Consider the following 14681-nt stretch of genomic DNA (forward strand, 5'->3'; position numbering starts at 1 on the left):
CACAATCCTGGTGAAAGAGCTGGACAGGAGCATTATTATTACCTAAAATTGTTTGAAAAAACCACATTCCCTAATGATCCAGAGCAACAACAGGATTCAGCCAAAGTAACAGCTACTATTAGGACCAATGTCCTCCCTCAGCAGATCACTCAATTTCTCTGGGCCACCAACTTTTTTCATCTGGAAAACAAATGATTTGACCTGAATAATCTCTCAATTCATCTCCAGTTCTAAAATACCCCAGTTGTATAAAAATATTAAAGGCCATCAAGAGAGTCGTGGAGGGAAAGTCAGAAAGTCAGGATCCAAATAACACTGGCTGACCAAAAACACGGTGTAGAAGAGTCTGGCTGACAGTAATTCTGTTTTAAGCTGCCCGGTCTTTGAGGGCTTTGTGGGTTACTGTGACAGTTCACAGGAAGTCAGAGTCTAAGTAAGGCACTACTGATTCCACTCCCAGCACAACCTGTTAAAAAAAAAAAAACGGTCTCCTCTCAAAGTTGAACTGCAACAGCTCTCTTCACTTTTTCTGTGACTGATTCACAGAATAATGAAGCGGTCAGTTTGTTCAGTCACTGGTATCAAACACTCTGTCAGCCGATTTATAAAAGCTTAAAATTCTCTCAAAATGATACTAGTTAAAACTAGTATCTTTCAAGTGACAGTATGTCAGCTGGTCTATCTTTGTTCTTTCTATCTTCTGATTAATAATAAAAAGTAACATTTTATAATTTCTAAAAATCACAAATTACCTTAAAATCTTAATAGGAAAAAAAAAAATCAGCCCACTAACTGGAGAGGCTGAGGCAAGAGGATCACAAATTCAAGGCCAGACTGGACAGCTCAGCAAGACTCTGTCTCAAAATGAACAACATAAAGGCCGGGGACGTAGCTCAGTGACAGAGCGCCCTTGGGTCCACTCCCCAGCACTCCCCCACCCTGCCCTGCCCCACCAAAAGACTAAGCAGGCCCTCTCATCTACTCCAAGAGAAAAACTGGAATACCCTGGGCCACGCCTTTTACAATGGGACTGTGTTAAACCAGTGACGCCAGAGTTAGAACAGAAATCACCAGCACCCGGAAACACCATCAGAATGTTCTTAAACGGTATTTATTCTAACCACAACACGTTTTATAGATGAACTTTCAAAACATTATAGAGCATAAGTGACCAAGTTAACTCCCATTATAAAATAGGGAAAGCTGGGAAACTGAGAGGAACCACTCAGAGCATGGACTCAACACCAGTGGGCGATAATGTCTGTCGCACACACTGGTCCTCATGTAAACTAGCCACACACAAGAAAAGACAGAGCCGTACACGAGTAAATAAGCAGCTGACAACACATGATAAACAGCAATGTTCCAGAAGGGCAACGATCCATAATAAATCAAGTCTCTGCTTATCCCAGCTTATTTCCCACCCTATGACTCTGGCACGGCTCTTCTTCCTGGGAGGCCCAGAGGATGCATTAGGAGGTACCTATCTTCATCCTGTGGTCCATATCACACACACAGAGTCAAATGTAATCTCACAACTATGTGAAGGGTTAAGGGAAAAGTGTCCAATCTAAACCCCAAAGTTTGGCATTCTCTGTTTGAATCTTGTTACTGTCCCTGCTATGTGACTTTAGGCAAGTCACATGGATAAATTTTAGCCTCAGTTTTTTTCTCTTTATGTAAGAAAGTTAAACTCGATCACTGCATCTCAAAAAAGGACAGAGAAGGCAAAACTCAAAAGAAGATAAGAGATGGGACGTCATGTGAGACAAGGTTTTCTAAAGGAAAGATGAGTTTAAAAAAAAAAAAGCAGACACAGTGGTACACATCTGTATTCCCAGTGACTCAGGAGGCTGAGGAAGGAGGATCTTAAGTTCAAGGCCAGTTTCAATAAGTTAGGGAGACCCTGTCTCAAAATAAAAGAAAGCTAGGGATGTGGCTCATTGGTGCCCTGGAGTTCAATCCCCTGTACCGGGGGGAAAAGACAAAAACGAGATATACTGCTTTAGCTCACACTCAAAACTGAAGATGGCCAGCAGTGTTAGCAACGTGTCGTGCTGGCGAAGACCATCTCTGAGGTCCACACCATCTTCCATACACTTCAACATGAACTGAAATAGAAGGAAGATGTGAACAGTGGGCTCTAGTTTGGATCTGGAATGGCCCTCAAGGGCTCGTGGGTGGGAAGCTTGGTCCCCAGCTGGTGGTACTACGGAAGGTGGTGGAAACTCAGGAGGCACAGGTCACTGGAGGCGTGTTCTTGAAGGGTGTATCTTGTCCCAGCACCCACCACCACCTTCCCAACCATCATGAGGTAAACAGCTTCGCTCGACACAGAATGTTCTGCCCACACCCCCCAGTCCCAGCAACAATGGAAGCAAGTGGCCATGGACTGAAACATCTGAAACCAGGAGCCATAATACACTTCCCTTCTCTGAGTTATTTTCCGGGTTTTGGGTCATGGTGACAGAAAGCTGACTAACAGTGTCTAAGGCATCAAGTTAATAGACTCTGATGAGACTGAATAATCCAACATTAAATCCATTTGAGTAATGGGAGAGAAAGGAGGAGTCATACCCATTTTTCCCAAACCAGTTGCCCATCACAGCGACCACACAGGGCCAGCCAGTGGACTGCAGCAGGCCATTCACAATCCACAGGCAACAATAGAGCCATCTGTTGTAGAAGTGCAGCCATTCTGTGAGAGTGCCAAAGACAAACACCTTTGAAAGAAAGAAAAAGGAACATGTGACGTCCACGTGGACACTGTGAGTATGCCCAACTGCCACCAGACTACACCAAGAATTTATTTTTTTATTTTATTTTTTATTTTTTTAAAGAGAGAGTGAAAGAGGAGAGAGAGAGAGAGAGAGAGAGAGAATTTTTTAATATTTATTATTTTTTAGTTCTCGGCGGACACAACATCTTTGTTGGTATGCGGTGCTGAGGATCGAACCCGGGCCGCACGCATGCGAGGCGAGCGCGCTACCGCTTGAGCCACATCCCCAGCCCCTACACCAAGAATTTAAACAACTCGCACCCGAAAACAGTGTGGCGAACAGGGTGGCTCAGAGCTGGCACCAAGAAAGTAACCATGGGATCACCAGAAAGGCAAAGGCGTCAAATGATCAAATCAGTATCATCTTTCTAACTGGCATCTTCCACTCTTAAAAGTGAAGGCCTCATTTTTCACCTCATTTTACATCTCCCTCCACTGCTTCCTTAGGCCTGTGTGGTGGAGGGAGGGCCGTCTCCCAAGGGCTGCAGAACTGAACAAGCCCTACGTGTATGTGTGTAGTTAAAGTCTGGGTAAAGTCCCGGGTAAAGTCCCGGGCAAGTCTAACTGTCGGGACTACAGTTACCCAGCTCACCTGTGTATGAGAAACCTGTCTGACTTGTCATCTGCTGAGTCATTTAGTAGGTTCCATTGAGTGGCTGCTTTTTTCCAGGCATCTGGCTCAAGGGGATATTTTATTTGCAGTCAAAATCTATTTTGAGAATACTTGGCATGGGTTACAAAATAGTATGTAGAATATTGTCAAGTTCCAGTTATGAGACATTCTGGAATAAGCAGAACTATAAGGACTGAAAAACAGTCTGCAGTTGCCAGGAGCTGGGGAGAGCATGGGGTAGTTTATGCTACCCTACTTGTGGGCACTCAGAACTATATGCTAAAATGGTGAGTTTGTGTATGAAACTAAATTTCAAAAAGTATTTTTAGAAGCATATGTACAGGTTTAAAAATATGTACAGGTTTAAAAGTATGTACAGGTTTAAGCCGGGCACAGTGACACATACCTATAATCCCAGCAGCTCAGGAGGCTGAGGCAGGAGGATCATGAGTTCAAAACCAGCCTCAGCAATGATGAGGTGCTAAGCAACTCAGTGAGACCCTGTCTCTAAATAAAATACAAAATAGGGGGCTCATGGTAGAGCGCTTGTTGTGGCTCAGTGGTAGAGCGCTTGCCTAGCATGTGTGAGGCACTGGGTTTGATCTTCAGCACCATATAAAAATAAATAAATAAAATAAAGGTATTGTGTCCACCTACAACAACAACAAAACAAAAATAGGGCTGAGGATGTGGCTCAGTGGTCGAGTGCCCCTGAGTTCAATCCCCAGTACCAAAAAATATATATATACAGTTTTAAGTATGTGTGGGAGAGCAGCTTTTGAATAGATAAATAAGTTCCTAAAATTTCAAGGAAACAAGTTTTTTCCTGGACTCAAAAGGTGGTCATTGAAAACAATAATAAATTAGGGTCTAACTAAACTCCGTGGTTTCAAATCAAACCATGAATTCCTTAACAGATGCTAGTAAGCAATAAAAATGGATCTGATCTGGACGCTGCCTTTCACAGCACCTAACGTGCCAGGCACCGTTCCAAAGGCTGTGTACTCACACCCACCTCAGTGTAACCCAGGAGCGGGGGCACACACATCCCTTTCCAAATGAAGAAACTGAGGCCTCTTTTCAAATGAAGAGAGCATGAGCTAGGAAACTGCAGAAAGGATGGAAACCGAGGCCATCCTGACCTATGAAATCTGTGGTCTTAACCGTAGTGCCACCCACTCTCAGGGTAAGCAAGACCCAAACAGAAATAACCAGGCTAAGCAGCAGAAGATTACAAGTGACTGCAAAGAAACACAGGTACAGAAGCTTAGAAGAGAGATGAATGTTACTTTCAGGAGCGGAGCCCATCAAGTCAGGCGTTCTGACAGAAGGGTCATGTGGCCAAGGACTTGAAGGAGATGCTGGGGCAGACCACAGAGAGCTGAAGAGTGCCATTCAAGGAGGGAAGAAGAGCAGGGACAAAAGCACCAAGGTAGAAAAAAGCAGGACAGGTCCAGGGCTTGGAAAGTAGCTTGGTGTGGTTACAGCAAAAGGTGAAGCAGAGTGACAAATAGGATTGGACCGGAGCTGGGACCAATCAACTAACACATGCTGTTATGAAACTTCTAATGAGGGTCAAGGAAGGACCTCATCAGAATACCACATTAAAAAGATCTACCTAAGAGACAGGCATGAAAGGGATCAGGACACTGAAGAATAAACTCACTGTTCCACCCTACCTCGAGAAGTAGGGCGTCACTTCGAGTCTAAATCTGACCAAAATAAAATTATTATTACTATAATCATAAAATCTTTCCAGCTTACCACTAATGCAGAGGAGCACATGCCAAAAGAGAGAACCCATCGTAAATTCAGCCGATCCCCAACGATGCCACTGATGAAAAGACCCTAAAAACAAAGCATTTCATTTTATAGTCCTAAATAGTAACACAGTCTTAAAGAGGTAACATGCATTGCAAGGCAAAAGAGGCAAACGAAACTCGGGGATTTAAATTCAAACCTAATTCACATGCCTAGACTAGCTGGCTTTGGGCATCACAATGTTTCAGGAAACAACACTACACTGCAGATCTTAGACGCCATGACCCCCTTATTCAGGGAGACCGTGTTATTCTTGATTCCCTAACAGACACAAACGAGTGAGAATTCTGATAAAACAAACACTCCAGTAATTTCACCTTCTAGAGATATTAATCCTTCAACACCACTCAGCTTTCCCACGGTTTCCCTTAGCATTTACTCTCCGACATGTCCCCACACACCCTGCAGTTTTGGCCACATCCTCCTAAGAAAGGGGACAGAAGCCTGCAGGGCTCACTGGCTTCCTGTTTAATCTGCCCCTGGGCTTCACAGCATCACAAGGCAGGGAGGGGAGGGAGGCAGATATGACAATTAGGTGAAGAGAGGTATGATCTCCTCCCACTGTGTGGCAGAATTAAAATGCTGAGATAAGGCCAAGAAAAGAGACTGAAGACCAGGGCTACACACATTAGGTTTCCTCCATAAATACATACAAATAAATTTCTTGACCATATTATCATCCAAATTAAACATTTCTAATAAGGTGACTATCTAAATAAGAGAAGATTTAGATGACAAACACCATAATAAATGCTTCTCCCCTTAATATAGCCAGGTCTTCGCTTCCTCAAAAGAGGGCACACCACCCACCACTAGAGCAGATGTGATGGTCTGCAGCGGCCTCTTGACAATCTGTACTATATGTGACACAGGGGATGAGGAAGATCTCTCAATTCTCTTTCAGATAAGAGAATCAATCTTCTCGGTGTTGTTTCAGAAAGCAAAATGCCTGGAAGTTACAGAAGGAAATGCAGCTCAAAAAAAAAAGAGTCAGTCACGTGCCCATAATCCCAGCAACTCCAGAGGCTGAGACAGGAGGATCAAAAAGTTTAAGCCCAGCCCTGGCAATTTAGTGAGACTGTCTCAAACTAAAATATTAAAAAGGCTGGGGATGTAGCTCAGTGTTAGGGCACCCCTACATTTAATCCTTAGTAACAAAAAAGAAAACTGATCATTAAGACTTGGAGTATGGCCAGGCATAGTGGCGCACACCTGTAATCCCAGCAACTCAGGAAGCTGAAGCAGAATTATTACAAGTTCAAGACCAGACTCAGCAGCTTAGCAAGGCCCTAAGCAACTTAGTGAGACCCTGTAAAATAAAAAGGGCTAGGCTTGGGCTGGGAGTATAGCTCAGCTGGTAGAGTGCTCATCTCACATGTACAAGGCCATGGGTTCAATCCCCAGCAACACAAAATAAATAAATAAATAAAAGTCTGAGCTTGTGGCTCAGTGGTTAAGTGCACCTAGGTTCAACCCCTGGCCCAGAAAAAAAGAGTTGGAGTGTGGCTCAGTGGAGACAGTAGTAGAGGTCTGCCTTGCATGCATAAGGCACTGGATTGGATCCCCAGCATCACAAAAAAACCTACAGAATTCTAAAACTTACCACAGCATAGGAGAACAGAAAAATAGTATCCAGCGTTCCAAGGAAAAGAGTAGCCTCCTCTGTATTGGGAAATAAATGGTTGCTGCTCCAGATCTACAGGAACACAAGAACAAATCACATCCCACCAGGATCTGCTGGTGCTCATAGCTCTCAACACCCTATAACCACCTACACCCATCCCCATCCCCACTAAAACCTATGGATAGCAGTTACCTATGGATAAGAAAATATATGCAAAAAGGGTAAGTTTACGTGTGAAAAACTGCACACTTGCAAAGGACCAGGACTGCTAAAGACCAGCTCTTACTTCAAAATGCATTTAGAAAGGTCTTTTTATCTATTTATTTTATACACTCAAATGCTAACAACTAAACCTATTAAGAAAGCTGGACACTAAGTATAGCTGGGTGCCACAGCACTCTGCTGCAACCCCATCTACTCAGGATATTGAGGACCTCAAGTCTGAGGTCAGCCTGGGCAACTCAGCAAGACCCTGTCTCAAAATACAAAACAAAAAGCCCAGGGATGTAGTTCAGTAGTAGAGCATCCCTGGATTCAATCCCCAGTACTGGGGGAAAAAATTTTTTTAAAAAGTAAAATTCTGATTATCTTTTTATTTGTCAAAATTAATTATACAGCCAGGCTTCCGCCTATAATCCCAGCAGCTCGTGAGGCTGAGACAAGAGGATACTCAAAGCCAACCTCATCAATTTAGCGAGGCCTTAGGCAATTCAGTGAGACCCTGTCTCTAAACAAAATACAAAAAAGGGTTAGGGTTGTGGCTCAGGGGGTAAGTGCCCCCTGGGTTCAATCCCCAGTACCAAAGCAAAAAAAAAATTTTTTAAAAAACTATCTAATATATTAGAAATTATACATCCAATATATTATATATCTAAAATATTAGAAATGAGGTGAGTGCTGTATCACTGAGCCCTAGCCCCAGCCCCTATACTTTTTTACCTATTACATGTAAAGTGTAAAGAAAGGAATTGGAAGTGCACATAGCTCCTCATGAGGGAAGGTGAATAGGCTTGGTCAGAACTTCACATTTCTACATCCAACCAAGCCATACTGCATTCCCTGCAATTCTGAAAATCAAGATGGTAATATCTATTTTAACAGTAGTCAAAAGTAAATAAATTCCCAGCAACTCGGGAGGTTGAGGCAGGAGGATCATGAGTTCAAAGCCAGCCTTAGCAAAATCAAGGCGCTAAGCAACTCAGTGAGACAGTGTCTCTAAATAAAATACAAAAAAATAGGTCTGGGGATGTGGCTCAGTGGTCAAGTGCCCCCAAGTTCAATCCCCAGTACCAAAACCAAAAAGAGTAAATAATTGGACTGGGGTTGTGGCTCAGTGGTAGAGCACTTGCCTAGCATGTGCAAGGCACTGGGTTCGATCCTCAGCACCACATAAAAATAAATAAATAAAAATAAAGGTGTCATGTCCATCTACAACTGGAAAAAAAAAAAGAGTAAATAATTAAGTCACCAAGAAAGGATTACAATTTTTTAAACAGATTGAATTGGTATAGTGTATTCTTGTTTTTTTGTATTTGTTATAGTATATTCTTATTTTTTTCATATAGCTTTGGGATTTTGAATTGGTGAATATTCATGATGTGTGGAAAAGCATGATACATACTATGATCTCAGACACACAAAATGGGTTGTTGTGTATGTATGTACACACACGACCTGGAGGAACACATCCTACTAAGCTGCTTGGGAACTGTATGACTTTGTTTTTTGCTGTGCTTTTATTTTTATTTTAAAATTTAAAATATTTTTATTTTAAAATAATTTTTATTTTAAAAATAAAAACTATTTAAAAAAAAAAAGTAAATAAGTAAGTACCCACAGAAAAGTCAATGCATGTTTCAGAAGAGTTAATAATGTGAACTGGTTACTGAGGAAGAGTAAGACAGCAGGCCTGAGATCACTCTCCTTACACAGGCAGGCTCACAAGGCTGGCTCCGGGCTGGCATCTGGGAACTTAGATCTATGAAGGGTTCCCACCATCCCGATACAAGTGGCTCACTGTTTATACCCAACAGCATGATTTATGAGAACCGTGCTTTCCTTTTGGGAGCCTGGAATTTTGATGTGTCAGACAGCGTGCCTATGTGACCAGCCCCAATAAAAACCCTGGGCACAAGCCTGTAATGAGCTTCCCAGGTAGACGACACTTCACATGTGTTGTCACAGCGTGGTGCTAGAAAAATTAAGCACATCCTGGGAAAGGAACCCTGGAAGCTTGTGCCTCACTCCCTGCAGACTTCACACCACGGCCTTTTCCATTTGCCGATTTTGTGTCCTTTCAGTGTAATAAATCACAGCCATGAGCACTTCATGCTGAGTCCTGTGAGTCCTCCCTCAGAGCCATTAAACCTGGGAGTGGTCTTGGGAGCCCCAACCCAATTAAGTAGAAACCCAAGGTAACCTTAGGCGGTAAAACCAGAGTTTAACATCTAAATCAAATCCCATTTTTCTGTATATCGGTCAGATTGCACCTGCAGTGCCACACTGAGTGCTCAGTGTCACTAAACTGTGGTTGAAGGAGACAGAGATGTTTTGCTTAAACAAGAGAAACCTCGGGATTTAGTGAGAGTTGTCTTCCAACAGCTGAATAAAAATTAACTGTCCATCTCAGAAAGCAGAAAATTTCTTCTCCCCAGCGGTATTAAAGCAAAAACTGGGCAGCCATCCTCCAACAATGACAAAATAACAACGGGGAGCAGAGGGTCCATGACCTCTCCTAAGGCCACTTTCACCTTTGAAATTTGTGATGCTAAACAAATACATCTGACAAGTCAGTTTAGTCGTTTAGACTCAGGTTGCAATCTAACCCTCTGGTCTCAACTCATTTCCTTAAAAAGTGACTGATAACTTAAATCCAGAAGAACAGCATGAAAGCACCTCCACTAGCATAAAGACTCATCAGGTCTCCTTTCCAATCTTCTAGGCTTTTTTTTTTTTAATAGTTTTAGTTGCAGATGGACACAATACCTTTGTTTATTTTTATGTGGTGCTGAGGATCAAACACACACTAGGCAAGTGCTCTACCACTGAGCCACAACCGCAGCTCAACCTTCTAGGATTTTATGTTTTTTTATACCTCACTGCCTAGGACAGTGTTTACATAAGACTGTCACTCAGTAAGCAATTGACTGAGTAGCGAGCGTATTTACACTTTGGAAGATATTCCTGTCACCCTCAAACCTCCGTCAACTTTGAATGTGTCCCAATAGGGGAAATAATTTCTAAATATAAAACATGCTAACAACATTAATAGGACATCTATAATTCCACAGAAGTAAAAGTCAAGAAATGTGATAAACATTGGGTGGATCTGTGTATTGAGAAAGGGCACTATAAAGGACAGCATATGAGTCTCCAACAGGCATCAGAAGATTTTCCCGGTCCAGAACAAATATAAAGAACTGGGATACACACTCCTAACTTCAAGATACAAAAACATCAAAGAACTGGGAAATACTTAAATACTCAACTATATAATAGCATACAGGACTTCAGAGAAGGGAAAAATAAGAAGCTAGAAAAAAAAAGTGGGGGGAAAATGGCATTTTTATCTTACTACAAAAAGAAAGAGCCAGGCAATGGCACACGCCTGTAATCCCAGCAGCTTGGGAGGCTGAGGCAGGAGGTCTGCGAGTTCAAAGCCAGCCTCAGCATTTTACCAAAGCGCTAAGCAACTCGGTGAGACCCTGTCTCTAAATAAAATACCAAATAGGGCTAGGGGTGTGGCTCAGTGGTTAAGTGCCCCTGAGTTCAATCCCTGGTAGATGAAAGAAAGAGAAAAAGAGAGAGAGAGAGAGAGAGAGAAAGAAAAAGAGAGAGAGAGAGAAAGAAAGAGAGAGAAAGAGAGAAAGAAAGAAAGAAAGAAAGAAAGAGAAAGAAAGAAAGAGAGAGAAAGAGAGAAAGAAAGAGAGAGAGAAAGAGAAAGAGAGAGAGAGAAAGAAAGAGAACGAGAGAAAGAAAGAGAGAGAAAGAGAGAAAGAGAAAGAGAGAGAGAAAGAGAAAGAAAGAAAGAGAAAGAAAGAAAGAAAGGCAAAATCTAAATAGGTAGAAAAGGTAAAAGTGTATATATAAAAGATAATATGCAAAATCTCAAAAGTAGAAACATAACCAGTACTTGTAAAACTCAATGAAAAAAACAGCTTTCCCAGAATCATATAAGGGTTGGCTTGGTAAAACAGACCAATCAGAGCAGGCTTTGAAATCAGCAGACAGTTTGGATTGGACTCCCTAGGACAGGATAAGCTGTTTCAGGTAAACAATGCAAGAGAGAACTTAAGAAGACTTAAGTTCTGTCCCTTCTCTAAGTCCCTCCCAGCACTGGCTCCACTTACCTCTACAGGCAGCTCAAGTGTTGTGTTAAAAGCATTTGGGGTCCACTGCTTGGAGATACTAACTTTGACATTGCTAAATGTTTTTCTTGAAGCATGGAGCAACGAATAACTACAAAATAGAGAAAAACTACAGATGAATCAGTAGCAAAGAAAACAGAAGTCAATAAAATCACAGATATATGCCCATTTGTCTCTACTCAATTTTAGAATTCTTCTCTCAAAAGAAAAAAAAATAAGTACTGTTTTATAGGAACTATGAATTGATGCAATAAAAATAACTAGTCATCTTCATTATGAGTCCCTGCTCTAACCCTAACCCTAACCCTAACCCTAACCCTAACCCTGCAAACTAGAAGATGGATATGTATCTGAGCCCAACCCACTTTAAGTCATGAATGGAATTCTGTAAAGAATTTTACACCTTCAGGGCAGGGGATGTGGCTCAATGGTAGAGTGCTTGCCTGGCAGCAGCTCCAAGCCCTGGGTTTGATCCCCAGCATCACAAAAAAAAAAAAAAAAAAAAAAAAAAAATTAATCTTTAGCACCCAAAGGGCACTCACTGCATCAGCAATTCAGTTTTTTCCTTGGATCCATGTATTTTCCTCAGATTGATGCCTCATACCCCTCACAAATAGCCCCCAAACCAAGCATCCAAATGACCTATTTACTTTCACTTAATTGGAAGACCACTTTCTTAGTTTCTGCCTTTAAAGAAAGGGCTGAAGATATAGTTCAGGGTAGAGTGTTTGCACGGCATGTGTGAGGACCTGAATTTAAACTGAAAAAAGGAAAGGAGAAGAGAAGAGAAGGGAGGGGAGGGGAGGGGAGGGAAGAAAGAAAGAAAGGAAGAAAGAGCCAGGTGCAGTGGCCCATGCCTGTAAACCCAGTGGCCAGGAGGCTGAGGCAGGAGGATTGCAGAGTTCAAAGCCAGCCTCAGCAAAAGCAAGGCCTTAAGAAACTCAGTGAGACCCTGTCTCTAAATAAAATACAAAATAGGGCCAGGATGTGGCTCAGTGGACAAGTGCCCCTAAGCTTAATCCCTAGTACCCCCCCCCCCAAAAAAAAAAGAAAGAAAGGCAGGCAGGAGGAAAATAAATGATCATTTGTGGTACCTTCAATAAAGATTAATAACAAACCCGTGCAGAAGAAATATCACAACAGTTCAGTAATAGAGTTATATAACATGTGCCTAACACAAAAATAAATAATCTTATATACGTTTTTTTGTTTTTTGTTTTTAAAGAGAGAGTGATGGAGGGAGAGAGAGAGAGAATTTTTAATATTTATTTTTTAGTTCTCGGCGGACACAACATCGTTGTTTGTATGTGGTGCTGAGGATCGAACCCGGGCCGCACGCATGCCAGGCGAGCGCGCTACCGCTTGAGCCACATCCCCAGCCCCTTATATACGTTTTTGTGGATTTTTAAATATTCTTTTGGTGTATGGTTTACATTATGTTACTAAAGAGAACCACTTAGGGCTACAGAATCATGAACATGGATTTGGGTTGTGCTGACTACATGGGGGCTGCTAACGGCGAGACTCACAGGAGTTAACCAGAGCGCCTCCAATGTCTCACACCAACTTCAGTGCTCAAGGAGGCACAGCACAACCCATGAGTACGCATAGACTGTGTTCTCAACCCCCTGATTTCGACCAACAGAACACTTCATGTTAGACCAGGGTTTCTCAGCTTCCACACTATTAACATTTTGTGGCAAAAAATTCTTGGCTGTGGGAGCTATCCTGTGCATGGGTATTTTGGCAGCATTCCTAGCCCCCACCACTAGATGCAAACAGCACCCCTTACTCCATGGAGACAACTGAAAATGTTTCCCAACATTGTCAAAGGTCTCCTGGAAGGCAAAATGATTCCTGAGAACCACTATACTAGAGCTCTCCAAAAGCGTTAACAGGGCTAGGCATGTGGTGCAGTAGCAGAATGCATGCTTGGCATGCACAAGGCCTTGGGTTCAGTCCTCAACACTGTCAAAAACTAATTAATCAGGGCTGGGGTTGTGGCTCAGTGGTAGAGCACTTGCCTTGCCACGTGCAAGGCACTGGGTTTGATCCTCAGAACCGTATTAAAAAAATAAACAAAATAAAGTTTTAAAAAGTATATTTTTTAAAAACTAATTAATTAAGGGCTGGGATTGTGGCTCAGCCGTAGAGCGCTTGCCTAGCATGGGTGGGACCCAGGTTCGATCCTCAGCACCACATAAAAAAAATAAATGCATTGTATTGTGTCCATCTACACCTAAAAAATAAATGTTTTAAAAAAACTAATTAATTAAAATTTAAAAGTTGAAATATGAAGGTTAAATCACATTTTTTAATTCCAAAAGGAAAACTAGTCTATTTCATTAGAGGCCTATAACAATCAGTGAATTAGACCCCTCCCTCAAAAGACAAAACAAAAAAACCAAGAGAAGAGCTTCGGCAAGTCTCTACCTGAAGAAGGTGAGCAGGAATACAACCACATGGTGATGGCTGAACCGCGAGAGCGCAGTCCCTCTTTGGAAAACACTCGGCCAGGCCATGGTGCTCCGGATGCCTTCTCACTCTGACCCTAAAGTTTGCTGGTGAATGATTTACATCATGGATTCTCTCTAGGGAAAAATAAAACACTTTCTTAATCTTATCCAAAAGAGAAGGAAAAATGTAATCCAAATCATCCAAAAGATTACACAAAACCTGAACTAATTAGGCTATGACTAACCAACATATAATTAAGCCTGGGTGGGGGGAAGCTCCTGGGCTACTTGATACCAGAAAATCTGATTCATAACTATGTTTTATAGTCGTCAGCTAGTCCTAACAAAACCCTTGACCAAAGATTATATCTATCCTAATAGATATAATCTATCACATAAACTAAGAAGAAAATCACTTTTTAGTGGGAGTGGGATACTGGGAATTAAACCTGGGGGTACTCTACCACTGAGCTACATCCCCAGCTCTTTTTATTTATTTTGAGATAGAGTCTTGCTACATTGCTGAGAGTCTCACTAAGTTACTTAGGCCAGCCTTGAACTTGTGATCCTCCTGCCTCAGCTTCCCAAACTGCTGGGATTACAGGCATGCGCCACCAAACCCAGCTGAAAATCACTAGTTCTTACAGAAAATGAACAAAGTAAATAAGCCACTTATAAGAAACAAACTATGGGCTGGGGATGTGGCTCAAGCGGTAGTGCGCTCACCTGGCATGCGTGCAGCCCGGGTTCGATCCTCAGCACCACATACCAACAAAGATGTTGTGTCCGCCGAGAACTAAAAAATAAATATTAAAAATTCTCTCTCTCTCTCTCTCCTCTCTCACTCTCTCTTTAAAAAAAAAAAAAAAAGAAACAAACTATGAAATTTAAGATATAAAAGTTCCAATCTCTCTAATAATATTAGGTAAGAAAATGTTGCATATTTAAAGATTGTGCTTAGGGTATAGCTCAGTGGCAGAGGATGTGCATAGTATACGAAAGCCCTTGGGTTGAATCCCCT

At 42.0% G+C, this 14681-nt stretch overlaps 1 protein-coding gene across 1 annotated transcript in view; it reads right to left on the reverse strand.

Moving 5' to 3' along the window:
• SLC37A3 (solute carrier family 37 member 3) overlaps positions 1 to 14681 on the reverse strand; it is a 46844-nt gene that overhangs the window by 21995 nt on the left and 10168 nt on the right. Inside the window, exons 2-6 of the mRNA XM_081286405.1 lie at positions 13638 to 13795; positions 11187 to 11295; positions 6817 to 6909; positions 5157 to 5240; positions 2578 to 2723 (exon numbers count right to left, since the gene is read on the reverse strand). Coding sequence (XP_081142531.1) covers positions 2578 to 2723; positions 5157 to 5240; positions 6817 to 6909; positions 11187 to 11295; positions 13638 to 13726 — 521 coding nt within the window. The 5' untranslated portion in view covers positions 13727 to 13795. The remainder of the gene's footprint in view (positions 1 to 2577; positions 2724 to 5156; positions 5241 to 6816; positions 6910 to 11186; positions 11296 to 13637; positions 13796 to 14681) is intronic.

Source organism: Spermophilus citellus (assembly GCF_964194105.1).
Source record: "Spermophilus citellus genome assembly, chromosome: 3".
NCBI classification, from domain to species: Eukaryota; Metazoa; Chordata; class Mammalia; order Rodentia; family Sciuridae; genus Spermophilus; species Spermophilus citellus.